The 27,404-nt window shown below is 44.8% G+C and overlaps 2 protein-coding genes and 1 long non-coding RNA gene across 6 annotated transcripts; 2 read left to right on the top strand and 1 right to left on the bottom strand.

The window, feature by feature from the left end:
- Positions 1-768: 768 nt before the first annotated feature.
- On the top strand, positions 769-13,279 carry LOC307217758 (alpha-1,6-mannosyl-glycoprotein 4-beta-N-acetylglucosaminyltransferase-like). Of its 4 annotated transcripts, XM_079979605.1 has the most exons (5): positions 809-905; positions 1,481-1,513; positions 2,502-2,682; positions 5,332-5,479; positions 9,660-13,279. In XM_079979605.1, exons 3-5 carry the CDS (start codon positions 2,581-2,583, stop codon positions 10,802-10,804), a joined length of 1,395 nt encoding a protein of 464 aa, XP_079835731.1. In that variant the 5' UTR covers positions 809-905; positions 1,481-1,513; positions 2,502-2,580; the 3' UTR covers positions 10,805-13,279. The 4 variants fall into 4 exon arrangements, with proteins under 4 accessions (XP_079835729.1, XP_079835731.1, XP_079835732.1 ...); XM_079979603.1 differs by lacking the exon at positions 1,481-1,513 and having other exon boundaries at positions 769-905; positions 2,503-2,682; XM_079979606.1 differs by lacking the exons at positions 809-905; positions 1,481-1,513 and adding an exon at positions 933-1,009 and having other exon boundaries at positions 2,503-2,682.
- A 3,397-nt stretch (positions 13,280-16,676) lies between these two features.
- TIMM17A (translocase of inner mitochondrial membrane 17A) lies at positions 16,677-24,905 on the bottom strand. The gene is made up of 6 exons (XM_079982506.1): positions 24,777-24,905; positions 22,883-22,982; positions 22,418-22,481; positions 20,771-20,899; positions 20,209-20,319; positions 16,677-17,852 (listed from the first exon to the last, which is right to left on the bottom strand). Exons 1-6 carry the CDS (start codon positions 24,800-24,802, stop codon positions 17,782-17,784), a joined length of 501 nt encoding a protein of 166 aa, XP_079838632.1. The 5' UTR covers positions 24,803-24,905; the 3' UTR covers positions 16,677-17,781.
- On the top strand, positions 18,742-20,301 carry LOC307219372. Its single transcript, XR_013840386.1, has 2 exons — positions 18,742-18,840; positions 19,550-20,301. It is a non-coding gene; the product is annotated as an uncharacterized lncRNA (long non-coding RNA).
- Positions 24,906-27,404: the final 2,499 nt, after the last annotated feature.

Here is a 27,404-nt window from a genome sequence, read left to right as displayed (position 1 = left end):
ACAACTTGCTTGTTTAATATCCCTGCAAATGAATCAGAATGAGTGCTCAATAAACTGGATTAGCCAGAATCTCACACAATTCAGTGGGGCTTACTTCTTCTGAGTAGGTATGCGTAAGATCATGTTCTTCTAAATACACAAGTGCAGGCTGCAGATGTTTATCCTGCTCTGGGTTTCAGTGTCTTGAGAGTTGCTTCCTCCAATTCTTTCTGTATTTGCTTTCCTTTCTTCAATGTACAACAAAGGCCTTATTGACTGGCTCTGCCTTGGGCCAATGGGGAAGCTTCTGACCACACTTCTGTTCACTGATTTGTCATGGATAGTCTCTGCTGAAACTGCCGGGAAGTGGTTAAGCAATAAAAGCTAAGTGGAAGAGCATTAGCTGTGCTGACTCCGTAGTATAAATAATATATGGAGAGAGCTCTATAGGTGTATAATGTTTCTGAGACAAACATTTGCTTTCTCCGCAGGCATTTCCCCTCGTATTATCTGCCTAAGACTGGGGCAAAGAGCCACCTGATGTGGAGAAGAGAGCAAATGATGAGAGAATCTTGAAAATACCTGGGTCCTTGCCAGCTGCCAGTGGAAAGGATGGTTGTGGAAGTCTGGCTGCATCACTCGGCTCTTGGAAGAGCATTCTGAATCCTGTGCTTTGCTGGAAAGCACTTGTCCCTCCCTTGGCTAGGATGATGCCTTTCTCTATGGCCAACCTATCTGGGAGACTCTGAAGACTGGGGTCCTTCACAATACAACACTTCTCAATGGAGCATGACTTTCAGGTTCCTTCTTTTGCTGCTATCACCTCCAGCCACCTGCTCAGCCACACCCATGAAAGGAACCCGCTGGATGAAGAAATAGAGAGGTGCACTCTGCCCTGCTGGGACGGGACAAAGGTCTGTGAAAAGGTAGGCTTAGTAGTGCCTGGGCGATGCTAGTTTGCATCTCATTCTGGTGCTAAATGGAAACACTAAAGTCTGATTGCCAAATGCACTGAGCAGGAAGTGGCTGGGTAAGAGCAGCACTGATTTTGTTTTTGGGCTGGGAGATCATATCAAAGAAAGGAGAGCTTGCCTTGTGTGACTGTTGGCTGCACAGGGAATAGTATTGTGGGCAGATTTGCAGCCCAGTCCTGTGCTTTTTTTACTTTGAAGCAGAGTCGTTGGATTCAGTGGGACTTCCTCCTGACTTGAAAGGGGGTGTAGAGTTACAATCTTAAACCTCTCTAGCATCACTTTAAAAGGTGAGGTGCAGATATTAGGCCAATCAGAATTAATTAATATTTTTGGATGTTTTATGGCTGTTTTATTAGTATTTTGTTGACATTATCCTGATATTTTGTACTCTGCCTTGTTACATATTTATAAATGTGCAGATTATCAATTTATAGAAAAAATAAAATAAATGAAAATATTCTACCACATACTTCGTTTGTGGTCTAACCTATTTTGCTTTCATTCCCTTCTGTTTATTTTCTTTACAGGGGGTTTCCCAGTGTCAGCCACATACTAGTTCAAGGTAGATATTTATAAAGAGAGTTGGGTAAAAGAACCTTAAACTTATGTTGTTTCAGGGTTACTATATATGGCAATGTGAAATTCTGCATTTTATCTGATCTATCCACTGCAATTATTAAGTTTGCAGATGATAGCACCATAATAGGTCTAATTACAGGTGGAGATGAATCAGTGTATAGGGAGGAGGTTCAAAAAGTCTCCACATGGTGCCTAGAGAACAACTTGCACCTAAATATCAGCAAGACAAAGGAGATGGTGTTGGACTTTTGGAGGAAGAGAGAGGAACTAGCCCGTTGTATATCGGGGGTGGGGGGTGGAGAGAGTCTCTTCCTTTAAATTCCTGGGAGTTTACCTTAGTGAAGACCTCACTTGGAAAATCAATACAACCCAGGTGGTTAGGAAGGCCCAACAGAGACTCCATTTCCTCAGGGAAACAAAAATTGATGATCTCCTTCTACCGGGCCACAATAGAAAGTGTCCTTTCATACTGTATAACAATGTGGTATGCTGGTTTGACAGCCATGGACAGGAAGTCCCTACGGAGGGTGGTGAATACAGCACATGACATCATGGGCTGTCCTCAGAGTTCACTAGATGACATCGTGGGAGACCGCTGCCTCAGGAGAGCAAGGAAAATTCTTAGAGACGACTCACACCCTGGCCAGCACTTCTTCAATCTCCTACCTTCAGGCAGGAGATACAGAAGTATAGTCAGCCGCACCAAGAGATTAAAGAACAGTTTGGGCTGTTGGGCTGCTGAATGGAAAAAAAAATAGTGGTGTAATTGACTTCCGACAAGCACACAGAGCGTGAACAACACTGAGTGTATAGGGGGGCTTGTTTAATTTCACTGCACACAGGTGGTGTAGTGACAATAAAGGTTTATTATTAATTATTATTATTATTATTATTATTACTATTTATTAGAAGAAAAGAAAAGAACACAGATCTCAGCCTTTCTACTCAGATCTTCATTACCGCCCCCCAGGTAACAGCGTGAGGACCCAGGGCCTGTGGAGTTGCCAGCCTCTAGGAAGGCGCCCTCATATCCAGGCTTCCAGTTGCCATGCGGTTCTTCTTAAGGCGTTCACTTGCAGCAGCTATTTCCCTGCTTGTGTTCCTGCTCCTCGTAAGTCTGTCTCCTTGGACCCAAGAGGATTCTGAGACGGTGAGTATAGCATAAACCACATGTTCTGGGCAGAATAAAAGGAAACTGATACCCAACAGGCCTTGCTACTCCCATCCTGTTGTTCTGCTGTTTGGCTAGAAGCCAGGGATTCTGTCGAGACATTTCTGCAAAATATCTTCAGGGAATATAGGGACCTGACTCCCCACCCCCACCCCCGTCTTTTTTGGCAGGGGGGTGGGGATCCAGATTCTTACATTTAACTGGTGACACGTCCTTCATTGGGGAGAGGGGATCAAAGGCAGCTGTGGACACTCTGATGACTGAGGCAGAAAAGCCAAAAGGTGCTTCATTGGGGATAAACAATTAATAACTGATGGGATTGAAAATGTTAAGCCTTTGTAATAGTACCCTGAAATCAGATGTAGGGTCTTCTTCCTCTTTTCCTCAGAAACTGGTCTTGCACCCACTCTCTCACTCGATAGCAGGAACATGGATTGAACGTGACAGGCATCAAATCACCATATATATCTTGGATTCTGATTCCTCATTCTAATCCTTCCAAGTGATTCCTACAAAAATACATTGTGGTGAATCCCCACCCCCTAAGAAAAGTACTCTTGTTCAGGGCTGCTTAGACCTCTTGGGACAGGGGGAGGTTTTGAAAGGTAGAAGGGACTCCCACACCCACCTGTGTTATGTAGCTCTAGAGGGCTCAGGTTGCAGCGGACGGGCAGTGGGGGAGGAGGAGGCTGCCAACCCTAAACTTCACATTGTATTGCTAAATAGCAGCGGGTGGAGTGTGACTGGCTCTAAAGACTAGGAAAGGCAAAAGGTGTCATTTCCTTCTTTTCTCCCTCCTGAAACATGCCACAACATATTGCAGGGAAGTCTTGTACCCAACAACCTCTCCTCCAGCATTCTTTCTCAACTGCAAGCAGCTCGAACAAACCATTCTCTCTGCTACCCATTTTCTTCCTACCCCTCTGAAAATTAACACCCAACATTATTATGTGTGTCGACTTCCCTTTGTGGTTTATGTCATTGATAGGCACACATAATCAGCTGTTCATTACAGATAATGGAGAAACCCGGGGTTTTCATGAAGCTGTGGCTAGGAAGCAAGTATGCTTACACACAACAACAACAACAACAACAACAGGAGTTTATGCTGGCTGCATACACACCATACATTTAAGGCAGGTCCCTCTCTGCAATTCTATGATTCTACAAACTTATCATTCCGCATACCTTCAGAGTCCCTTGAGTATGAAGCCCATTTTCCACCTGGACCTGGGGGCAGGTCCCATACTCACCACCACAGCTTATAAGGCTCCAAGGAGGCCTCAGGGTGGGATGGATGTTTAGTCGGGTGTGGGAATTTGTTTAATTTTGGTGTGTTTGTATCTTTTACTGTTTTTGGTTTTTATTGTTTTATTGTTGTTGTATAGGTTTTATTTTGATTTTAAGGGGTGGGGTCAGGGCTGCCTGGGAGTGGGTCCCAGCCAACAAAATGGCTGGGGCAGGTTCCACAGGGGGGGATGAACTGGGACAACCGATCTCAGTGATCACGGGTAGGAGGAGGAGTTACGCTAAGACCAGACCACGTCTCCAGGTCTGGTCTTGACCGGACGGTTGCTGAAATCAGCAAGGGATACCCACACGACCTGAAGGTGCTGCTGTGCAATGACAGGTCAATGATCCATAAAACCATTGTGATCCATGACTTGATCGTGGATGGAGGACTTGATCTGGCATGTGTAACAGAGACTTGGTTGGATGAAGCAGATGGGCCTGTCCTAGCTGCTGCTTGTCCATCGGGTTTCTCTTACGCACAGCAACCCAGGCCTTGTGGGTGGGGGGGAGGGTTGCAGTGATTTTTAGGAAGTCATTAGTTTGCACCAGGTGTCCTATTGGGAAGATCCAGTTCTCTGAGTGCATGTTCTGGAGGTTGGGCAATAGGGACTACTGCAATGTGCTTTATGTGGGGCTACCTTTGAAGGTGACCCGGAAATTAATCCAGAATGCTAATCCAGACTGCAGTAGCCAGACTGGTGACTGGGTGCAGCTGCTGAGACCACATAACTCCAGTCTTGAAAAACCTACATTGGCTCCCAGTACATTTCCAAGCACAAATCAAAGTGTTGGTGCTGACCTTTAAAGCCCTAAATGGCCTCAGTCCAGTATACCTGAAGGAGCGTCTCCACCCCCATCGTTCTACCTGGACACTGAGGTCCAGCGCCAAGGGCCTTCTGGCGGTTCCCTCACTGCAAGAAGCCAAGTTACAGGGAACCAGGTAAAGGGCCTTCTCAGTAGTGGCACCTGCCCTGTGGAACGCCCTCCCATCAGATGTCAAAGAGAACAACAATCAGACTTTTAGAAGACATCCGAAGGCAGCCCTGTTTAGGGAAGCTTAATATTTTCTTGGAAGCCGCTAAGAATGGCCGGAGAAGCCCAGCCAGAAGGGCAGGGTATAAATAAATTATTATTATTATTATTATTATTATTAGCCATCCCCTTTCTGCTTCCAAACTGATAGGCACTCAGCTACCCTGTTTTGAGCAGTGATAGTGGTAACGTTGGGAGTTGCCAAGAACCTACCTTGCTTGTTGTCTCCGTATTGTGTTGGTCCACAGATGTGCTCTGGAACATATACTTTCTTCTAAGTGTTGTTGTCCTGTTTTTTCACAGAGGGAAGTACGACAGTGGGCCCAAGATGTGGGGCTACAGCAACTGCACACTGACTGGAACCAACGTAGCCTCCAAAAGCTAGGGAATGCCACCAACTTCCCGAACATCTCTTATCGCTATCTTGCTGGCATCCCCCCACCCCAGAAAAGTGAGTACGGCACACCTCCCAAAAGGCAGATCAAAACTTCAGAGGTGCACAGCAGGCAATGGGTCCATTTTAGAAGTCCATGTTTGCATAGAATAAATTCGCATTTCAGGCTGTCGCAAGAGACTGTGTGACTGTGCACGCACAGATCTGTCACATCGGCACCATGCATTTTATGTACTCTTGTACCACTTTAACAGTAATGGCTCTCACCCAAAGAATCCTGGGAACTGCAGGCCTTTGTGGTCAGTGCCCTTAACAGACTACAGCTCCCAAGAGTCTTTGGAGGAAGTCAAGACAGCTAAAGTGCTATGAGAGTGCTTTAAATTTACGGTGCGGATGTGATCAGAGAGAACTGGGAATGTGGGATGCCTTTGTGGGCTCACTACTAGGATCTCATCTTTTGCTAAGCGCAGGCTTCAGCAGTGGAACCATGTTTCTGCCTTTAATTCTAGGGCAGGGGTCAGCAAACTTTTTCAGCAGGGAGCCGGTCCACTGTCCCTCAGACCTTGTGGGAGGCCGGACTATATTTTGGAATTCCTATGCACCACAAATAACCCAGAGATGCAACAAATTCCTATGCCCCACAAATAACCCAGAGAAGCATTTTAAATAAAAGTACACATTCTACTCATGTAAAAACACGCTGATTCCCGGACCTTCTGCAGGCCAGATTTAGAAGGGGATTGGGCCTTAGTTTGCCTTTGTTGCTGTTTAGTTGTTTAGTCGTGTCCAACACTTCGTGACACCATGGACCAGACCACGCCAGGCACTCCTGTCTTCTACTGCCTCCTGCAGTTTGGTCAGACTCATGTTGGTAGCTTCGAGAACACTGTCCAGCCACCTCGTCCTCTGTCATTCCCTTCTCCTTGTGTCCTCCATCTTTCCCAACATCAGAGTCTTTTCCAGGGAGTCTTCTCTTCTCATGAGGTGGCCAAAGTATTGGAGCCTCAGCTTCAGGATCTGTCCTTCCAGTGAGCACACAGGGCTGATTTCCTTCAGAATGGATAGGTTTGATCTTCTTGCAGTCCATGGGACTCTCAAGAGTCTCCTCCAGCACCATAATTCAAAAACATCAATTATTCGATAATCAGCCTTCTTTATGGTCCAGCTCTCACTTCCATACATCAATACTGGGAAAACCATAGCTTTAACTATACGGACCTTTCTCAGCAAGGTGTTGTCTCTGCTTTTTAAGATGCTGTCTAGGTTTGTCATGGGCGTCTTTTAATTTCGTGACTGCTGTCACCATCTGCAGTGATCATGGAACCCAAGAAAGTAAAATCTCTCACTGCCTCCATTTCTTCTCCTTCTATTTGCCAGGAGGTGATGGGACCAGTGGCCATGATCTTCGTTTTTTTTATGTTGAGCTTCAGACCATATTTTGTGCTCTCTTCTTTCACCCTCATTACAAGGTTCTTTAATTCCTCCTCACTTTCTGCCATCAAGGTTGTAAATCTGAGACAGAAGAGAGCCCCTTGTGGCTGCTTCCTTCTTTACCTGGATGGGTAAAAGTTGGATTTTCTGTCCATTTCTGGCCTTACACTGCCACCCAGTGGGGAAACAGAGCTGGAAGCTTACAGTGTACAGAAACGCATAAAGGTAAAGGTAAAGGTACCCCTGCCCGTACGGGCCAGTCTTGACAGACTCTGGGGTTGGTGCGCCCATCTCACTCAAGAGGCCGGGGGCCAGCGCTGTCCGGAGACACTTCCGGGTCACGTGGCCAGCGTGACATCGCTGCTCTGGTGAGCCAGAGCCGCACACGGAAACGCCGTTTACCTTCCCGCCAGTAAGCGGTCCCTATTTATCTACTTGCACCCAGGGGTGCTTTCGAACTGCTAGGTTGGCAGGCGCTGGGACCGAACAGCGGGAGCACACCCCGCCGCGGGGATTCGAACCGCCGACCTTCCGATCGGCAAGCCCTAGGCGCTGAGGCTTTTACCCACAGCGCCACCCGCGTCCCCTTCTGTCCATTTGCTCATTTTCTGCACGTCCAAGGCAACAGGTGAGGATGTGGTTGATGCATCTCATAAGAATGGAAGGCAAGCCTGCAGGATCAGGCCTGTTCCCATCTAGAACATCATCCTGTTCTCACAGTGGCTGACCTGTGGGAAACCTGTAAATTGAACATGGGTGTATCAGCACTCTGCCCACCTGCAATTCACAGCAATTGGTATTCAGAGGCATAGTGGCTCAGACAATGGAAAATCTTCCTTCCCATCCCAAAAACATATTTTTGCTCACTTGCCTTCTTTGTCCACTGTACTCAGGAGGCCACTGGGTTCCTATAGTACCACAGATGTGGGGAAGGAAATGGAGGGAGAGGCAGTGGAAAGGGGTATGAGGCACTGCAGCTATATCCTTTCCCACTGCCTCGGTGTGGGAGGATCTCTGGCTTGCAATGCACCAAAAGTAGTCAGGTGTGCATGGGCACAAACAACAACACCTTCATGTCCTCTTTGTGTGCACGCACATTCAAGGTAACCTATGCCCTGCATAGACACATGATGGTCCCTCACCTCCCTTCTCAGCAAATGGAAATGATAGCGGAACAAACCTGGGCCATCCTCTCAGCCTTATGCTCACCTGTGCTTTGCTGTCACTTCATTTGTGGGTGATTTTTCCTATGTTTTCTGATTTGATGCTGGGACAGGTACAGAAACATTCGTGCTGCTGTACCACAGGTAAAATTCACAGGGTTTTTTTTTTAAGAGAGCGAAGGAGCATATATATCACATTCTTTTCACTTTTGCTCAGATTGCCCAGATCTTCCAGGCAACCTGGTTTCAAAACTTATAATTGTCGTGTTTCCTAAAACATTCTGATTTTTAAAATCCCATTGGCACTCAACAATGTTGTTGTGAACCCGAGCCACAGGCTCCGAGCTGGAAAAAAGCCTATGGGGGTTCGTGAGAAGCAGGAGTTCCAAGAAGAGTCTTAACCACCAGAGTTCTGAGGCTTTATTGAAGATAGGTATGGGCTTACAGCAAAGCAGCCTGCCTGTTCCCCTTGCCCTGGCTCAAAGCCTTCTGTGGGACGGACTCTACAGCAAGGAGACAGATTGTCTGCACTCAAGCAAAGATATATACAGTATTTATACAGCAGGGCAGTCTGTGTCAGCCACCTGACCAAGTTGCAGATAGCCAATACTCAAAACATGATAGCTAGTTCTTCCTCTGGGCTCTGTGCCCAACATCCCAGTTCCCACTGATAAGGGTATCATCAAAGCAAACCAATTAGGATATCAAATCAGGCATGTGTAAACATATATGAGCTCATAGCCATAGCAACTACCAATTAATTGTAGGCCTATCGTGAGTGCCAAGATGATGTAAGCATAGCTTCCAGAGCCGTTCACCTTTGGTACAACACAACCATCTTATGGGTCAAAGTGCACACTATCACTTTCTTGCTACTAGTGAATAGGACTTGTGCAACAAACTTGTCTATGTTAGCCAGGACCTATCTAAATTTGAAATTTAGGATTTCAGAACATTCTGAAATTAGCAGAAGAATCTATCTCCAGGCAAGTTACATAAAAGCCAGTTGAAGATGTAGAGCACAAAGGTTTTGATCTGGGCTGATCATTTCATACACAAAGATGGGTCATTTGTTGGCCTCATCCAGGCGCATGTTGAGTGGGCAGAGTTTGAAATCCAAACTCATAAAGCTAACAGGGTGGGAAAAATCATCCCTACAGACATGCAACCCTTTAATGGTAGAGTTTATTTTTAATATACTAAGCTGACCTTGAATTCTTCATATATTCCAAGTCCGTTTTGTCAACTTCAGCAAAAAATTATGGTCAGAAATGTCCTGAGATGACATTTTAGCAGAAATTGAATAACTCTGCATCAAACAGTAACAACACTGTACTTAGCCTTTTCTATTCTGCAACTCTAAACAACAGTTTTGCTAAATGTTGGTCTGACATTAGCTAGAGATTTTTCCAGAATAAAATCCTGGATTCACAAATGCATGCTCTGAAAGAAGCCTACTTCAGTGAAAAAGCACTTTCATTTGTCTGTCTTGAATTTACTGCCAGCCACTTTGATTTAGCGATGTTCTTACGGATTTGTGTAGATGCAAGGAACTGCTTTTCCCATTGATTGGAAACAATATGCCTGTTATAATCTGCTGTCTTGCATTCATGAGGTGTCTCCCCTTTGGCTCCTGATTTCAGAGTTTCTGACTGTGGGGCTGTGTTCTGTCAAGCGGAAGCAAGAGAACTACCTTCTGGAAACCCTGCAGTCCATCTTTCAACAATCAACGCGTGAAGAGCTGAGAGAGATGGTGGTGGTGGTCCACTTAGCTGATCCAGACCAGGAGTGGAATTCTCAAGCACTGGAGAAAATTGCCAAGAGGTTTGCTCCGCAAGTCTTGCTGGGCCGCCTGCTGGTCATCCATGCGCCTTCTGAATACTACCCTCCTTTGGAAGGCCTGAAACGGAATTTCAACGATGCCGAAGACCGTGTGCGATTCAGATCGAAGCAGAATGTGGATTACGCCTACCTCATGAACTTTGCAGCCAACCTCTCCACCTACTTTCTCATGATTGAGGATGACGTCCGTTGTTCCAAGTCCTTCTCCACGGCCATCAGAAAGTCTGTGGCATCTCGGGAAGGCTCCCCCTGGGTTACCCTGGAGTTCTCCAAGCTTGGCTACATTGGCAAGCTTTACCACTCCAGCGACCTGCCCCGTCTCGCTCAGTTCCTTCTGCTCTTTTACCAAGAGATGCCCTGCGACTGGCTTTTCGTGCATTTCCGCCTCCTTCTTACCCAGAAGGACGCGATCCGTTTCAAGCCGTCCCTCTTTCAGCACATTGGCCACTACTCTTCCTTCCAGGGCACAGTAAACAAGCTGAAAGATGAAGACTTTGAAGAGGACCTCTCCACACACCCCAACAACCCTCCTGCAGATATGATTACAGATATTAAGACGTTTGAGAATTACCTTCCCAGCAAGGCTTACAGCAACATGGAAGACTACTTCTGGGGCAAGGACCCCTCTGCTGGGAATTCATTCACGATTGTTTTTAAGCAAGCTACCCAAATCTTCCGCATCCAGATCCTCACAGGCTCCAAACAGCGCCCAGGAGACTATCTCCGGGCGGGGATTGTGGAGTTGGGCACCCAGAAGGGCCGGGGTGGCTTGCGCTGTACTAGCTACACCCCAATTGGACACTTTGAGCATGGAAGCTTTGACAAGCAAGGCCTGGAAGGCAGGACTGCCTCTGCCCCTGAGTGTGTGCGCATTACAGTAACTACGTCTCAGAGTGAGTGGCTGATCATAAGCAGCATAAGCATCTGGACAAAGGCTGGTCCCTGAACTGGATGACAATTTTAGTTCAAGCGCTCTCATGACAATCTTGTGATACTATGGGTGGTAGGCCGATGGGGTTTTAATTTAGCCAAAGCCAGTAATTAAACATCCTACACCAGATCTGTAATTCATCAGAGGGGAGATTAGCCTCCAAGCGCAAAAAAGCATTTGGAACACAGGATGGAACAGAGAAATTTTTTTTGCCTGAGGAACTTAAGATTTTCAGATGGCAATCAACATGATGGACAGTACTAGAGCTAGAGAACTGGAGGACAGTGTCCTTCCTTCACTCTTTTGCCTCCCTGATGCACAGATGTGATTGCAAAATCACAGCTCACTTCCTTCCCCAGCTGAGTAGCTATGGGTGGCAGTAAGCCAAGAAAAGTCCTGTGAGGTGGTTTCTCTCTTTCATCCTCCAGTTATGTTAACATTTCTATGTGCAGCTACACACTATTTTTAAAAAAGGGAGTGTCAATGGGATCATGAATATGAAGATGGGCACAAGCTGTGCCAATCTGGCGACACAGAGAACTTAAGGAGAGAATATCACTCTTTGGGTGCAGTTGAAAATACTGCATTATTGGTGAATGCAAAGATTTGTAACTACCATAGCAGCTTATTTTGACCAAGAATGCAAACTCTGATGTTGATGATGATGATGATTATTTATTACTTATATCCCACCCATCTGACTGGGTTGCTGCAGCCATGCTGGGTGACTTCCAATAGAATATAAAAAACATAATGAAACATCAAGCATCAAAAACTTCCTGAAACAGATGTTACCTTAAGATGTCTTCTGAAAGTCATGTAGTTGTTTATCTCTTTGACATCTGATGGGAGGGCATTCCACAGGGTGGATGTCACTACCGAGAAGGCCCTCTGCCTGGTTCCCTGTAACCTCACTTCTCTCAGTGAGTGGAAAGACACTTATGCCCATTTGGAGATGGCAATATTGAGTCTGTAGCTCATGTGCTTCTAGCTTGCACTCTTTATAAAGATATTAGGAGTGAGGTTACTACTATCCATACCAGGTCACTCAACCATTGCTATTGTGTCCTTTCTTCTAGCAGATCAAGATCATCAGGTGACAGCAAAAACTGCCAAGTTCTTACCATCAGAATAAGATCTATTATTTGATTATTAATGTAAACTTCCAGAATGTATTTTGTATAGTTAAGTTTTTACCTCTGTCTTCAGTACATTGTCTTTTACTTTATTGCTACGGCTACCGGCTGATGCAAATAAAGATTATTCTGATTCTGGCACCTGATACAATGTACTAGGGTCAAAAATGTAGCACAGCGACCCCACAAATGACAGTGCAACAAGACAGTAGCAGTGAGTGGTATCGTACTTCTCATCAAAATGACTTGAAGCACATTTTTGCAAAAAATCTGTCTCTAAAGATGTTTCCCCTAAACAGCCATGTTTGTTCACGTGTGTTATCCTTGCTGCATTTAAGATTTCCCATTATTTAGCCAGATAGGCTCTATTGTTCGGTGGGGTAACGAGATTTAACTTTTTTAATTCTATCATATTGTCTGCCTTTTAATTCATCTGCTCGACTAGTGCTCAAAATGCAGTCCTGAACTAAGCCACTACCAGTTTTGATCAACATGAAATAGTATGTCATTGTACCTTAAATCTATGTCATTGTACTGTAAATCTGAGAAACCCCTTCCTACAAAGGACATACGGTACTTCAGTCTCGTATATCTAAAAAAACTCTTGATGACCAGGAGACTTTGCTTTGGAAGAATATATGTTAATGGCACAGAATGACTGCTAGATTTTTAGAATGCATGGGACCTGAAACAAAAAGTTTTAAGTATGGAGTGTTCCTGCTCAATGCCAGCTAGCCAATCCTGCCCTATTCTAGGGTGCTCCATTCCATCCCCCCTTCCAGATTTCCATTCCCATTCCCCTCAAACACCACTCAGCATTGTGTGGCCTTTGGGCACCATTTTGGAACTCCCCGTACACAAAGTTGTTTGTACTTCTGCACACCCAAAACCTGCTGCTACCTCCCTTGTGCACATATGGAACCACACCCAGTGATCTTTGCTATTTGTATCTATGATGGTTGAGCAGATATCAACTCTGAAATGCAAAAGCTCCCTCCCTGGGCTACTGGTAGGTCTCTCTGTGTGAAGTAACAACGCAAGCAGTTTCACAGAATCATAAAATTGTAGAGTTGGAAGGGAACATAAGGGTCATCTGATTCAACCCCTGCAATGCAGGAATCTCTTGCCCAATGTGGGGCTTGAACCCACAACTCTGACATTAAGAGAATCATGCTCAACCAACTGAGCAAAGAGGAGGCAGAGAATTAGCAAAGAACCTAGGAGTATTTTGGGGTGCAGTGTGCCTCTCTGAGGATCTGATGTAGGACAGTGGACTATGAATGCAGTGGTGCTTGTATCCATCTATGTTCTACTACCTCTATGTTTTTGTGAATAAACCAAATCTTCCAACATGCTGTAAGTATCCAGTGTTCCTTCAGGAGCTTAATCTCACTTAGGGAAGTTGTAATTGGGAGGTATAGTCCAATAATGTATTGGGGACATCATGTTGGCCATTAGTGCTCTAGGCCAAACTCATGCCACCTGCTTCCATGTCAGCCATTTTCTTTTTCTTTTTTAAATAATTTTTATTGGGTTTTCACATTTTAAAAACACACACAGATGAAAACAAAAACAAAACATGTATAATTTCATAACCTTACTTTCTTAACCCCACTCCCTGACTTCCCCCCACCCCCCCTTCATACATCCCAAATCCAATAATTAGCTCAGCAGGTTCTTATCTCTCTTCTTTAACATATTATTGTTATTTTTAAAATTAATTCTTATTACTTGGCCAAATTTCACTTGTCCAATTTTCTTATAAATATCAAGTCCTTTTCTAAGGTCAACCCAAATTCCCTTCCACGAATTTCCCCCTTTTTATATTGAATGTAGGTCATAATAGCCAAACACAAAAGTCATAAAAGTTTTAAAATTCTGTTCTCCCCTCCCTCCCTACCCCGGTTTCTGTCCCTTCCCAAGTAGATGTCCACAAAACAGTTCTTAGCCTGGATTCCTCACATCAGAGGCCTTCAAATCTCTGTCAGTCTCTCTCTGCCGGTTTTGTTGGTAGCCCTCTTTGTTGGTCCTCAGTTCTCGAAGGAGCTCTGGCACAGTCTCATCAAATTTTCTTCCATCCAAAATACTTGGTAACAGCTGCTGCAACAAGCCAACTGATCTCCCATACTCAAAGAGGAAGCCCCAATCATATTTCTTGTTTCTTTTAAGTTCCAGTATTCCAAGTGTTCCATGGGCTTCCTCTTTCTACTTTCGCATCTTTCGCAGATTGGTAATCCCAAGATCTTCTTCTTTATGTTCTAGCAGTGTAGGCTTCAGATTGGTACTCTCCTGTAGTTTCTTAAGTCCTTCTTCCCTCTCCTCCAGTTCCAAAAAAGTCTCCTCTGGTTCAGCTGCAGATTTTGTTTCAGTCAGATCCTTTATGCATTCAGCAGGGTTGCTTGTTTTAGAGTTCAAGGTTATAAGTTGTTTGTTCATAGCCATGCTTTGCTCTTGCAGTATTCCCACGAGAAGAAACATTCTTTCTATCTCTGCCTGTAATTTTCCATCTGTAGCCATTGTAATGTTTCAAAGTTTCCCCTAGGGGGATTCTAGTTACTTAATAGTCCTTTCCCAACAATCTGTTGCTTTGTTATTCGTAACTACTTTGTTCCCAAGCACTTTAATTCAAATATAGCAAATTTAGTCCAGAGAGATGTTAAACAATAAAAATTTTTAACTTTAACTGCCCGTTTGACAGCTCCTTTGACAGCTGTCAAACTCCTTGTTCCTTTTCCTCCAGCTCACACACAGGGGCACTCCCGGGTCGGGGGGGGGGGTTAGACAAAAGCTTCTAAAGTTCGACTCTTACTCTCCAGCACAAATCTTCTTCTGTCAAATTCATGGAATTAATGTCTTTTAACTCGTACCGAAAAAAAAAAGATCTCTCCACCTTAGTTCTCCGATCCTTGCTTTAAATCTTTTGTAAATAGAGGGGGTGCGGACTTCCCTTTAGCACATCCCCCGGTCGTACCGAATTTAAAGGTAAAAATTTTAAAGTCCAATTTCCATTCTACTCACGGGTTATTTCAAGTCCAAATTTCAGGGAAAAAAGTCAGCGCTCTCCGGCCATGGCTCGCGGCTTCGCTCCACTGCAGTAGCGGTCTACTCACAGCACCACGCCACTCTCCGTACCCTCTCCGTAGCCTTTAAAAAGGCTCTTCGTGGGTCGAGGGGGCGCTTGAGGTGCCCACCGAGTCACCAAGTCCGCAGGCTTCCGCGCCTGCGGTTTCTAAGGGTCCCCGCGTCGCCGTCGCAGTGAGACCCGTCTGCAGCAGAGCCGATTCCCTCCGGAGCTCGGAGGGAATCCGCCATTAGCCGATCGCGCCATGTCAGCCATTTTCTGTGGATTAGCCACACTTTGTTCACTCACTTCTATGAGGCGTTAGCATGACATTGTGCTCAAAAACATCCCTCTCCCTTGTTTTCCCTGTTCAGTTTTCTCCAGAGCTTATAAAAGCCAACATTTTCAACACTACGGAACAACTGCACGATTTTCTCAGGTGCAGGCAATCCATTGCATAGCTATTCTGTAGGTTTGGGGCTAGTTATGGGCCTATATGGATTGCTCTTGCCTGATCTGTGTTGTCTCTTTAGAAATCCGCTCTTATCGTTTTTACCATTCCCTTTCCAAAGACTAGTGTCAGGGGTTCAGGAGCAGAGACACAGGGGAGAGAGGAAACGGAGAGCGAAGAGGAAGAATCTGAGGGCAGCGTAGGGGAGTATGACAGTGGCCCGAGAGATTCCATGAGCTTCTCCAGCGATTCAGAAGATTCCCAGAGGGGGGCGCCGATGGCCAGGGCAAGGGGGGTCCCAGGGGGGACACACCAGAAGCAAGGGGCCAGCGGGGACTCCCAAAGCAGCAGCGGGAGATCAGGACCAGTTCCCCCACCAGAGCGGAGTGGGGGGGAAGAGTCCCATGAATCAGGGCCAGCGTCTCCTCCAGTAGGGAGAGAAGATGAGTCAGAGCTGGCCACGCCTCCATCGCAGAGTGAGGGAACGGAGGGGAAGTCAGGTCCAGCTAGCCCCCCCGAGGGGGGAAGCAGTGACAGGAGCAGTGTAACGGTCAGGAGAAAGGTTGCTGGCTGGGCGCGCGCGCCAAGTTCAAATGTACAGGCGCGCGGGACAGCAGGAAGCACGGATTGGGAGCCAGGTCCTAAAGCACGCCGGAGGCAGGGGGAAGAATCCGGGGACTCAGCATCAGAAGAGTCCAGAAAGGGCAACACCCCAGCGGACAGGCGAACCCAGAGGAGGAAAGAGCAGAGGAGGAGGTGGAGCAAGGCTAGAGTCTTAAACTGGTGTCTGGGGGGTGGAGATTCAGACGGAGCTTCAGCGGTCTAGGGTTTAAGACGTAGGGCTGCACGCCGCGGCTTTGAAATCAAAACTGCGTTTCAATAAAGACTTTTGTATATAACAACGGACTGGCGTTGGTCCTTCGTGAGCTGGGACCTAGGGCAGCCCTGACAACTAGTTTATCTGAAAGCCATGTGGATTTATCTGGGGCTAGAGTCTGACAATATTGCTTGCCCCTCTTGCCATGCCAAAGGGCAGGCTGGTGAGTGAGATCCACACAAGGTTTCCTCCCAATGCTGGAGCCACAAAGGGGGGGGGTGATGCCAATTCCCTCCGCAGCCCCCAAATTTGTATCTCTGCACTTGCTGAGAGCCAAAACAAACCTCTAATTGACTTGGCTTCTGAAGCCTTTCACCTTGTACGTTCAAGTTCTTCATTCACATAATTAGGTCAAAGACAAATGACATTTATAAATAACCACATTTAATGGAAAAGCACGGTCAGTAACAAGGAACACTGAACAATGCTGAATGTCTGGAATAGCAGGAGTATTTCAGCTTGTTCAATTTTCCACCTTTATAGACACCTGCAAACAGATTTTAATTTAGGCAAAAGTAATCATCATTGATCCAGTTAAGAAGACTGTGGATGTAATATATTGTCAATTCATATTTGGATGTGGAAAGTCCATTCAAAGTGTTAAAGAGATATTCAGGCTGTGCAAGTGTTGAATATGTTTTGGGGTAATAGATTTACTCTGAATACTTCTCTTGTTTGAGAAGTAGACCCTACAACGTGCAAATTACACCATAAAATGATCAACATTCCACTCTTACATTAATATGTGAATTACATACAAGATCTAATTGTAAAGGATGAAAAATGGCCATTCAAACTTGAGTGTCCTGTAGCCCAGGACAACTCTGGAGAAAGCAAACTGAAGTCCTTAGGTACTCTGCAAAGAAATGGTAGAGTTTTTATGAACTATCTTCAGTAGTTCTGCTATAAATATATCCCTTTGAGTGCTTATGTTGGACCACTGTATTAAGAAAAATAATTACCACCTCTCACACCTGTCTGTGCATTAAAGATAGTAAGGAGGAGGAAGAAAATAAATACTCCCTATTCACTTCTGTCCCTAATTCCAATTGTCTAGCATAAAACTGAAAGCAGACAGCCTCATTTGCCCTGATACTAGTCCACTCTTTGTGGAAGACATCAGATCTTGGGCTAGGCAGCTCTGTTGCAGTATGACTGTTCTTTTCCTTAAAATGGGGGCACCAGTGTGACAAATGCTACACTGTAAAGGCCACAGATTCCTTTCTTTCTGTAATACATTGCTTGATCCTCTTACCACAAGGCTTAATTAGAGAGTTTTTCAAGCACCTCATGTCCACTTTGCAATAATAGAATCCTACTATTCATAATTATCTTTTAAATATTGTGAAAAGTACAGAAAACCAAGGTGCACACATCCAACGAAAAGTCTTCAAATAACGCTGCATTTTGCTCGTTCATAAAGGATGACAATTTGTTGTACCGCACAAAACAGGAGGACACACAAAATCATTGATACTGCCTATAGTCCCCAAATGGAGAGGGCTGCAACTGAGATGGGTCTTCTGTAAACTGAGGGCCTGCATTTGAAACACAAAACAAACATTAAGTATTCAATGCTCTGCAGCATGTTAACAGTGGGTATGTCTTCAGATCAAGCATTTATAACTTATTCTATACACTTGTTTTAAGTACCTACTAGTAGACCAAACCGCCTGCCAACCTAGCAGTTCGAAAGCACCTCCAGGTGCAAGTAGATAAATAGGGACCGCTTACCAGCGGGAAAGTAAACGGCGTTTCCGTGTGCGGCTCTGGCTCGCCAGAGCAGCGATGTCACGCTGGCCACGTGACCCGGAAGTGTCTCCGGACAGCGCTGGCCCCTGGCCTCTTAAGTGAGATGGGCGCACAACCCCAGAGTCTGTCAAGACTGGCCCGTACGGGCAGGGGTACCTTTACCTTTTAGTAGACCAAACATAAACTGCAAACACAGACTGAGATTAATCTGTTTCATACCCAGTGCTGTGCAATAGGAGATTTTGAGTATGAAAAGGGGCATGGATTAGCTCCTCAGCACTGTAAAATAACACTGGAGCTGACGGAAAGGAAGCCAGGCCATAGAGCCCACAAAGCATCTAGAGGATCTACGGTGCAGGCTCTATGGCTGGAAACAGGAAGAAGGAAGATCAGACAGGGCAGCAGGATCAAATATGAGTTTAGTGCAGCAATGAACCACCCCTAAAACTTCTGAGTGGGAGGGTAAGCAAGCAGAAGATCTTTTATGTTGAACTTGGCTGCAGCAGCAGCAAGTATGGCAGTAATGGTGGCAATGGGGAACTGGCAGGCCACACCACATGAGGGGTACATGCAACTTACTGGTTGCTCACGTATGCCCTATCAGCTTATAGTAAGGATCTTGAAGGTGGGAATTACGGTCAGGAGGATATAGTGCAGGAGGTTAGTGGAGAAATAGTGGGCTTTCAGCTACAAGCTGTATATTTCAGTGGGAAGTTAAATGCACATGGACATTTGCAAGTTGCCAAGGAAACATTCACAGTCCTGATTGTAGGAGTGCAAATATCCAGAGTGTGGGGTCAGGTGGGATTATTATGAGGAATTACAAAATATGCATCAAGCCATTGTGTCCACGATGAATGTGTTGTGTTGACTGGGTTTAATTCATTGACAAGAATTTCTGATCAAACCCCACAACCCTCTGCATCTCTGGCCATTTCCTCTACTGCCCATTTCTCTTTCTTGACAAGTCACGTACACAGCATACACAGCCCAGTTGCTTTGGCAGGCATGCATCCTGGGCTGTGAAAGATAGTGGGCAGCTTCTTTTGATGTAGCTTTTCTGATATGTTAATCTTATGATGTTAATCTTAGGGCCAGGAAACCGATCTCACCTGAAGGTGATAATGATCGCTGTCTTCCTGGCCACCCTTCTTATCATGTGTATTGCTTGTTTCTGACCTCAGGGGTTGCCAGATGGCACTCCTTTGTAGTTCTGTTCTTTATTTACCCCAGAAGTGCATGCTTAATTAGTGTTTGTAGTTTAACTTCGTCCCCACGTGGGGTTTGTTGAAATGCTCAGAAGAAATCTGATTGGTTCTTACGAACACTCTGTAAAAAGCTCTTTTGTGAATAAAATGACCTGGGCTGGAGATTATTATACACACCCTTCCCAGAGTCTTGCTGGTTCAAGCCTCTGTATGTATTCTTATTAATCAGAGTTCAATCCTTCCTTTACTTTGAGAACGCCTCACTGATGAAGCAGGTAAGACTCAATGAAATCAACTGGACTACTCCTGGGTAAATCTGCATACTTGGACAATTTAGGCTATTCATACATATCTTTCCAAAGCATCTTTGCTGCTTTGGCTAAACAGATCCCATTACTGATTTTCATAGGCACTACACATGCCATTGTGGGCATCTTCCCATCAACTGTAAGCACAACCACTTATCCCACTGTATCCTCATGAAAGCCTAGGATAAAACCTGAAAAGTTTTTCTTTCTGACCATTTCTGTTAATAACCCAAGCTTTAGTGTAAATCATTAAAAGTTTAACAGTGTGCATAAAGGCAACCACCTCACTGAGAATTAATCCATCTATGGTTCAAGAACCATGGTTCTTAATAGTTGGTTTATATCAGTTTGCATTTCCCAATTCTGTGAAGATCTCAAGATATTAATCTTATGGATTAATCCATAATTCATAAGAAAGCTCATCTTGTCACACTCCTGGTCTCCCAGATTCCTCAATATTATACCATCTTAATTTCCGTAACAAACCATTTGGTTTAAAGATCTTTATATAGTTTAGAATAGCCTTCCCTCAGATAAACAGAACTCAAATGGCTAAACAGCGGAAAGTCTCAAGGAATCATGACTAACATCTTGTGTTGCATCCCAAGCTGTGGTAGGCATCTTACCATTTGGAAACTGTGTAGACGCAAACCTCGTTAATAGAATACCAGCTCCTTCAATTAAAGCCAGAAGAATTCCTCCCATAGCTGCAGACCCAACCATGGCAACTGGCCCATCTGAAAAGAGGTAGAATATGAAAAAGGTTGCTTTTAAAAATATTTTATAATGGTACAGCAGATTATTTCACAAACACTATTGGAAATGTCAGCTATGTGTTATGTGCGCATCTTTGCTAGGAGAATAATTGAGCTAATACAGGAAAGAAATAGCAGTACGGATTGTTTACCAAATAAAAGGCATTCAATGATTCTATTCTTGAGTGAATTTACAACTCAATTTTTTTCCCTCTCAATGCTAAAATTGTCGAAGTTCCTATCTTAGCAATATTGATGCAATCATGTGTTCATTATAAATTCTTACTTTTATAAACAATACAACCCTTACCGCGGAAAGAATGGTCAAGCGCATATGTGCACATAAGACTGTCTAACATTTTTTTTAAGTGACATTAAAATATTTTCAATGAAATATTTCCAATAAACATTCACTCCAAACTGGTGTTCTTACTTCTTGCAGCTAATATAGCTCCAGTTAAGGCACCACTAGTGATGGAATTCCAAGGATCTTCTTTTCCTCTTGCTTTCACCATACTGCAGTCAATCATGGAGAAGAGACCACCCCACACAGCAAAGCTACCTATTTGAAGGGGAAAGATACCTGGGTTCAGAACTGGCAAAAACAGTACTTAACAGCAGTTTCCTTATTTGGGTTTCTGGATATTAGTTTCATGTTCCCAGCAAAGGCAATGGTTACTGTAGATATTCCGCTTCTAGCCCACAACAGAAGCAAAGGCAAATTCATGACAAAATCTGCCAATAATTATTCAGGAAGCTGACAATACACAAATGTCTTCATAAGTATAATTCCTAAAAAGGTAAAGGACCCCTGACTGGGGTTGCGGCGCTCATCTCGCTTTACTGGCCGTGGGAGCCGACGTTTGTCCATAGACATATAGCCAGCATGACTAAGCTGCTTCTGGCAAAACCAGAGCAGAATACAGAATCACCGTTTACCTTCCCGTTGGAGTGGTAGCTATTTATCTACTTGCACTTTGATGTGCTTTCGAACTGCTAGGTTGGCAGGAGCAGGGACCGAACAACATGAGCTCACCCCGTCGCGGGGATTCGAACTGCCAACCTTCCGACTGGCAAGCCCAAGGCTCAGTGGTTTACACCACAGCGCCACCCGTGTCCCATAATTCCTATCACGTTAACTAAAAATCCCGAAATAACAATAAAGCCTCTCAGTATCCAGATTCTCCTTTCCTAACAGACTCTGTTCACTGCACTCTACAACTGAATCTACTGGCCGCCACCAGTCGTTTCTCATGAACAGTTCAAAGCTCTGGAGTACTATATTCTGTGCAAGTCCTCAATCTGCTTAGAAATATTAATAAAATGCAATTAGTATGTGAAAAACCAGGCACTTCAAAACAAAATCAGTTGAAACAAGATAATTGTTTTATTTGGCTGCCTGCCCAGTGGCAGGAGAACAGGAGCAAATGCCTGATGTTGGCTGTGCTTGCACATTGCACTAAACCACAGTTTGGCATGACATGCATGAGTTATGAGACGTTGATTTTTAAAAACAAACAAACATGAGAAAAGGCACCCTGCTCATTTTCAGAAAAGCACCAAGTAGATATTTTGGTCAGGGCCACAATCCCGCACACATCCTTAAAATGTGTGCAGGTGCCACTGATTTCCATAGATTCTACGTACAATTACCTGTGCACATTAGATTCTTTCATTTTAAAAAATGGAAGCATAACCCTGAACAAGTCTCATCTGCACTTTTTCCAGACCGTGCAACAGTACATATTATTAAGTACCTCATAAAGTTGGAGAACAAGCTATGTAAAGCCCAAGATAGGCTTACAGAGCTAAAAACTGGTATTGGATATGGGTTGTGTTTAAAAAAAGGGAAACGTTAAGAGGTAGCAGTGAGGGGAAACATAGAAAGCAGAAAACAACATAGTCCATCAGAAACCAGTTGTATGAATCAATACGCATGTGCTCTTGAAACAGAAATGTTTCATCATCACATTCATTTCAGAACGATTATGTACTGAAGGTAAACTAAGGGAAGTGAGAACTGTTACCAATATCCCTTTAAAAACAGAATAGAAAAAGATTGTGTAAATAGTGCAATTACCTCCCAACTGTGGTGCTCTGGTTTTAATAGCTGTCAAACTACCCCGCAACCGATAATTTACACCCTGCAACAGATAAAAGAACGAAATTGGAACAATTTCAATAGTTGAAGCTCTTCACATACTGAATTTAGGATGCATTTAGCCTGAAAACAACACACTTCATATTTTGTTTGCTGCAAGTTGCATGTTTTGTCAGTAAATAGGGTTGTTGGTTGTTGGTTTTTTTAAAAAAAACAACCCTGTTTTTATTTCCATATTGGTGTCATCTTCTGAGCTAAGCTCAAGAGGTTCTAAGCATCTAATTTTCTCTCTCATGGAAGGCCCTTCTATGCCTGATTCTGCCACATCCTGAAATAGACCTTGATAGAGTTGTCTCCGTTTAAAAAAATAAGTGCATTAATTTTCACTATCACTAAAATAAATATCATCATAAACCTTACCCACAATAAATCATTTTAACTCACCACTGGGGAATTTCTGAATCCTTTGACAGCTTGAAAGATGCCACCGCCAATGGCTCCCATTGTGAAAGCACCACCGCAGTCGTCCACTATTCTCCAAGGGCTAAATGAAAGAACACATACATTAATGTACTCAGTCTCGCAAACATCACATCATAGTAAAACAAACAAATGGATCACTTTATTATTTTATAACCTTATTCACTAAACCTAAAAAGATTATCTACCTAAAATACTGTCTCACCTCTTACATATTCAAGAGATCACTGCGCTCTGCAGGAGAGGGCCTACTGCAGATTACATCTCATCAAGGCATCTGTTCTGTATAATGTCATAATTGGCCATTTCGTGTGGCAGTGCCCACCATTTACAATACTTTCCCATTACATATCAGGCAGGTGCTGTCTCTATTGTCTTTTTGGCACCTACTGAAGACTCTTCTTTTTCCACAATCCTTTTAAGTGGAGATCCCCCCCCCCCCACCAGGTCTGGTTTTAAACGTTGATGTTATTATTGCTAATTGCTTTGTTATGTTTCACAGGAAGCTATTCATAAATGGAAATAAATGAAGGAAGGACATATGACATTGTAAAAGTATAACAGCAATTTCCCATTAACTATATAATCAAAATCTCTCCTCCGTTTTTTGCCATTGCAGAAAATTATTGGGTCTGGAACACTTAAGCTTTAAACTATACTTCAGAGCTCAACAACTAGTTTGGACTCATCTGTAAACTAGAGAAGCTGCTGTGAGCACAACACACCACGAAGCAGAAATATGTATTATATTGGCTATAATTTCAGGACTATTTTTTTCCAAGAGGGGGGAAACCTGTGGGTGCCAGGGAAGGTCTTTGAAGGTGATGTCTGTCTGCACACCCTGTGTCTCTCCAATTCTCCATCCACTATGGTCCGTCCCCCCCATTCATTAACACAGGTCAGAACTGATGACTTGCAGAGGTTTCCCTTCTTACATTGCTCCAAGCACTTCAATTGTCCCCCTTCCATTCTCCTACTCTCCCCTCCAATACTAGGCCAAAGGCTGCATGCTCCTCATGAATGATTTACAAATGCAAGCCATCTCCCCACCCCAACCCATGTACAGTGGATCTAGCAACCTCATCCATAAAGTGCTGGCAAGGTATGCGCTGATACCACTGTTCTGCAGTATTATATTTTTTGTTTGCATAATCCTACAATGTGTTTTTAATCTTATAAAGCAAAAGTGTACACTCAGCATCTCTTAAACCAACCCGCTTTTAAGTGTAACCTGAGCATGCACCATGTTGCTGAAGAATACACATAATGCACTGGTGGTATCGGTGCAGCAATTTCCTACAAAGCCTCAGCAAATTGGAAGCATTATGGGTGAAGGACGCACGAGAAAGTGGCCAGTATTGTCCCATGGACCTGCAGAGCACCTTCTCTTATAGCCAGTTATAAACCCGAGTTGCCACATGGGAGATTAAAAGGGCACTCCGAGGAGCTTCCAGTTTAGCAAAAAGACGCCCTCCTTTCTGCAATTGCGTTCCGCCAAAGGACAAAATGGACCTGCCCATTTTGCCCGGGCACAGGGAGCTTCAGCCCATCCCGCGTCTCTAGGATCCCTTGGGATCGGGTACTTCATCCACCCGCCAGGGAGCTGGCCAAGGCAGAAGCAAGGCGCTCCCCGCCGCCCCGGCCAAGAGTGGCTTCCCCGGCCCCTGCAACCAGTCAGGCGGCGGCGGCGGCTGACCCACTCGCGGCTCCCCAAGGTCACTTGCCCGCCGCCGGTCCCGAAGAAAGGGAGGCTAAGCGGGTCTGCCAGCCCTGTCTGCTAAGGACCACACCCGCCGCCCCTCCGTCCCGCTCTTCGTCTCTCCCGGGAGAAGCGGGAGGCGGAAATGCGGCTCCTCACCAAGGCTCGCGCGCGTACTCCTCCATCTTGGCTCCCGGCTTCCGTACCTAACGCGCTCGCTCAGCCGGCGGCCGGCATGCGAGTCACGTGGGCCCCGCACCTCCGCTTCCCCGCGAGACTCCTCTGAGCAAGGCCATTGGTCGTTCGGCTTGCAGGAGCCGAGCCAATAGGAATGAGTGGAAGGGGGGAAAGAGAGCGACACACTGTAGAATGATACTACCTAGACAGCATCTTAAAAAACAGAGACATCACTTTGCCAACAAAGGTCCCTATAGTTAAAGATATGATTTTCCCAGTAGTGATGTATGGAAGTGAGAGCTGGACCATAAAGAAGGCTGATTGCCGAAGAATTGATGCTTTTGAATTATGGTGCTGGAGGAAACTCTTGAGAGTCCATGGACTGCAAGAAGATCAAACCTATCCATTCTGAAGGAAATCAGCCCTGAGTGCTCACTGGAAGGACAGATCCTGAAGCTGAGGCTCCAATACTTTGGCCACCTCATGAGAAGAGAAGACTCCCTGGAAAAAACTCTGATGTTGGGAAAGATGGAGGGCACAAGGAGAAGGGGACGACAGAGGACGAGATGGTTGGATAGTGTCCTCGAAGCTACCAATATGAGTCTGACCAAACTGCGGGAGGCAGTGGAAGACAGGAGTGCCTGGCGTGCTCTGGTCCATGGGGTCACGAAGAGTCGAACACGGCTAAACAACAACAAATTAACATTTGGTGAAGGACGCGGGCTGGGGGGCGGGAACGGTCATAATTCTGGCAAGTGTGGTGTCGCTCACGTATGTGGTACACCAAGAGTGGGACACTAGTTCGATTTGAGAGCAAGAGTGCCGATTCTGTCTGCGAAAGAGCGTGACTCCACATTTATATCTCTATGTTTACAAACGAGGAGCGCCTCCTGAAGAGACGGCAAAGTGGGGGCGAGAGGCTAACACGGAGTCTCTTTTGAAATTCCGCCATAGAACTAGAAATAGTATAGATATGTTCTTCCTTGGTTTTCCACTTGCTCTTCCAAAGCAAAAGACAGAGAAGTCTCCGACGGTGGAGATGCTGCGGCAGAACAACTCTGAGTCAATGTCGGCAGTTTTTTATGGGGAGTTCATTTCATGCGCCGCTTTAAATATTCGAAAAGCAACAAATGATGTTTTACTAACGCATTTATTATGACATAAACCTTCCTGGATTACAGCCTATTTCATCAGATGCAGGAAGAGTTATCCTGAGTATCTGGCGCCCAAATACATGGGGGCGGGTTAGTGTAGAAAGTGAGGTGGTGCGGGAGGAGGGAGGAAAGGAAGAAAAGCACAAACAGGAGTACCGTAATTACGTGGCAATTCACGAAACAGTTGAGTGAAAAAGCAATGTTAAAACAAAGCAAAACAAAAAAATACTTTTAGATCCAAACCAGGTATCCTCAAATGATCATAAAAAGCTGTGGATGGGGTCCAGTGGGTTTCTGTTTGCTTCTTTTTTCAGAAGAAAAAATAAAATAGTAATAATAAAAACAAAAAATAACAAAAGCTGCCAGCAGATGGGGCACATAGTTTGTATTGCTTCTGGGCTCGTCCACTCTGGAATTTAATGAGTGTTTGCAGCTGTTTGCTTTTCCGTTTAATTTGTGTAGCCTACATGACATTACCTCACGCAACACCAGCACCAGTGTTGATGCTTTGCTCCTAAAAAATCAGGATTACTCAAAACAGGGATAATCTGATAAGGAGGGGGGAAATCAGGCTCTAAACTGTTCTACTATGGATTGCAGGCTATTTGTTTTGGTGTTTTGAGTTGGTGGTTTAGTTGTCACTTTCTGCTACTCCCCTTTCTGTGCCCACTCAATGCTTTCATTTATTTTCTGGCTTTGCTCATAACTATCTCCAGTATGTTCCTGATTGGAGGATTTTTATTTTTTTATTCCTCCGATTTGCACAAAACCAGAAAACTGCACAAGCAAACCACAAAGTCCTACACCAAAAATATTGAGCAGCAATCTGAAAGCGAGTGCTGAGAATTTACAGTTAATTTCTTTTTCACTGGTCAGGAGCTTAGCCTTTTGATGCCTAAGATTGCAGAAAACTGGAAAACTGCAAAAGCAAAAGGGAGAAGTAAGCAGAAGGGAGAAGTAAGCAGAACTCCATGAGCACTGGATGGGAGAGGCTGAACCAAGAGGTCAGGAGCCATAGCTGGCTGCTGCTTTGGACCCAAGCTTGCTGAAACTATGAGAGGAGCAAGGAGAGACACTCTTGCAGTGTAATTTTGTGTGCCTGCTCCATTGAAGGCTTCAGGTGTAAATATGAGTAAAATAACCATATTTATCTGTGATTCTCGCACTGCAGGGTCTTGAACTAGATGACCCCCTGGGGTCTCTTCCCGCTCTATAGTTCTATGATTTTATAATTCCTTTGTAAATCTAAATAACAAATGTAATGAGCCAGATTCAACTACCGGGTCCCAAGAGCCTCAGAATGCAGAAACTGATTGGATGGATGATCTGCAGTTGTGATTGGTGGGGGAGGACAGTGGCATTAACCTAACCTCCCATCTCCTGCATCACTGAAGCTTACTGGTAGCGAAAGGGGCCAAGCAGTGCAAGGTCAGTACAGTGGAAACACACCAGTGGT

Source organism: Podarcis cretensis, assembly GCF_951804945.1.
Source record: "Podarcis cretensis genome assembly, chromosome: 6".
Taxonomy (NCBI): domain Eukaryota; kingdom Metazoa; phylum Chordata; class Lepidosauria; order Squamata; family Lacertidae; genus Podarcis; species Podarcis cretensis.
Note: the sequence above shows the minus strand (reverse complement) of the source record. Positions and strands in the feature narration are given on the sequence as shown.

Excerpts from the sequence above, each read along its gene's own strand:
- LOC307217758 (XM_079979603.1), top strand. The coding sequence starts at position 2,581 with ATGCGGTTCTTCTTAAGGCGTTCACTTGCAGCAGCTATTTCCCTGCTT. Across the intron at positions 2,683-5,331 it reads CCCAAGAGGATTCTGAGACG|AGGGAAGTACGACAGTGGGC; the intron begins GTGAGTATAGCA and ends GTTTTTTCACAG. Across the intron at positions 5,480-9,659 it reads CATCCCCCCACCCCAGAAAA|AGTTTCTGACTGTGGGGCTG; the intron begins GTGAGTACGGCA and ends TCCTGATTTCAG.
- TIMM17A (XM_079982506.1), bottom strand. The coding sequence starts at position 24,802 with ATGGAGGAGTACGCGCGCGAGCCTTG. Across the intron at positions 22,983-24,776 it reads GAGTACGCGCGCGAGCCTTG|CCCTTGGAGAATAGTGGACG; the intron begins GTGAGGAGCCGC and ends TCTTTCATTTAG. Across the intron at positions 22,482-22,882 it reads GATTCAGAAATTCCCCAGTG|GGTGTAAATTATCGGTTGCG; the intron begins GTGAGTTAAAAT and ends TATCTGTTGCAG.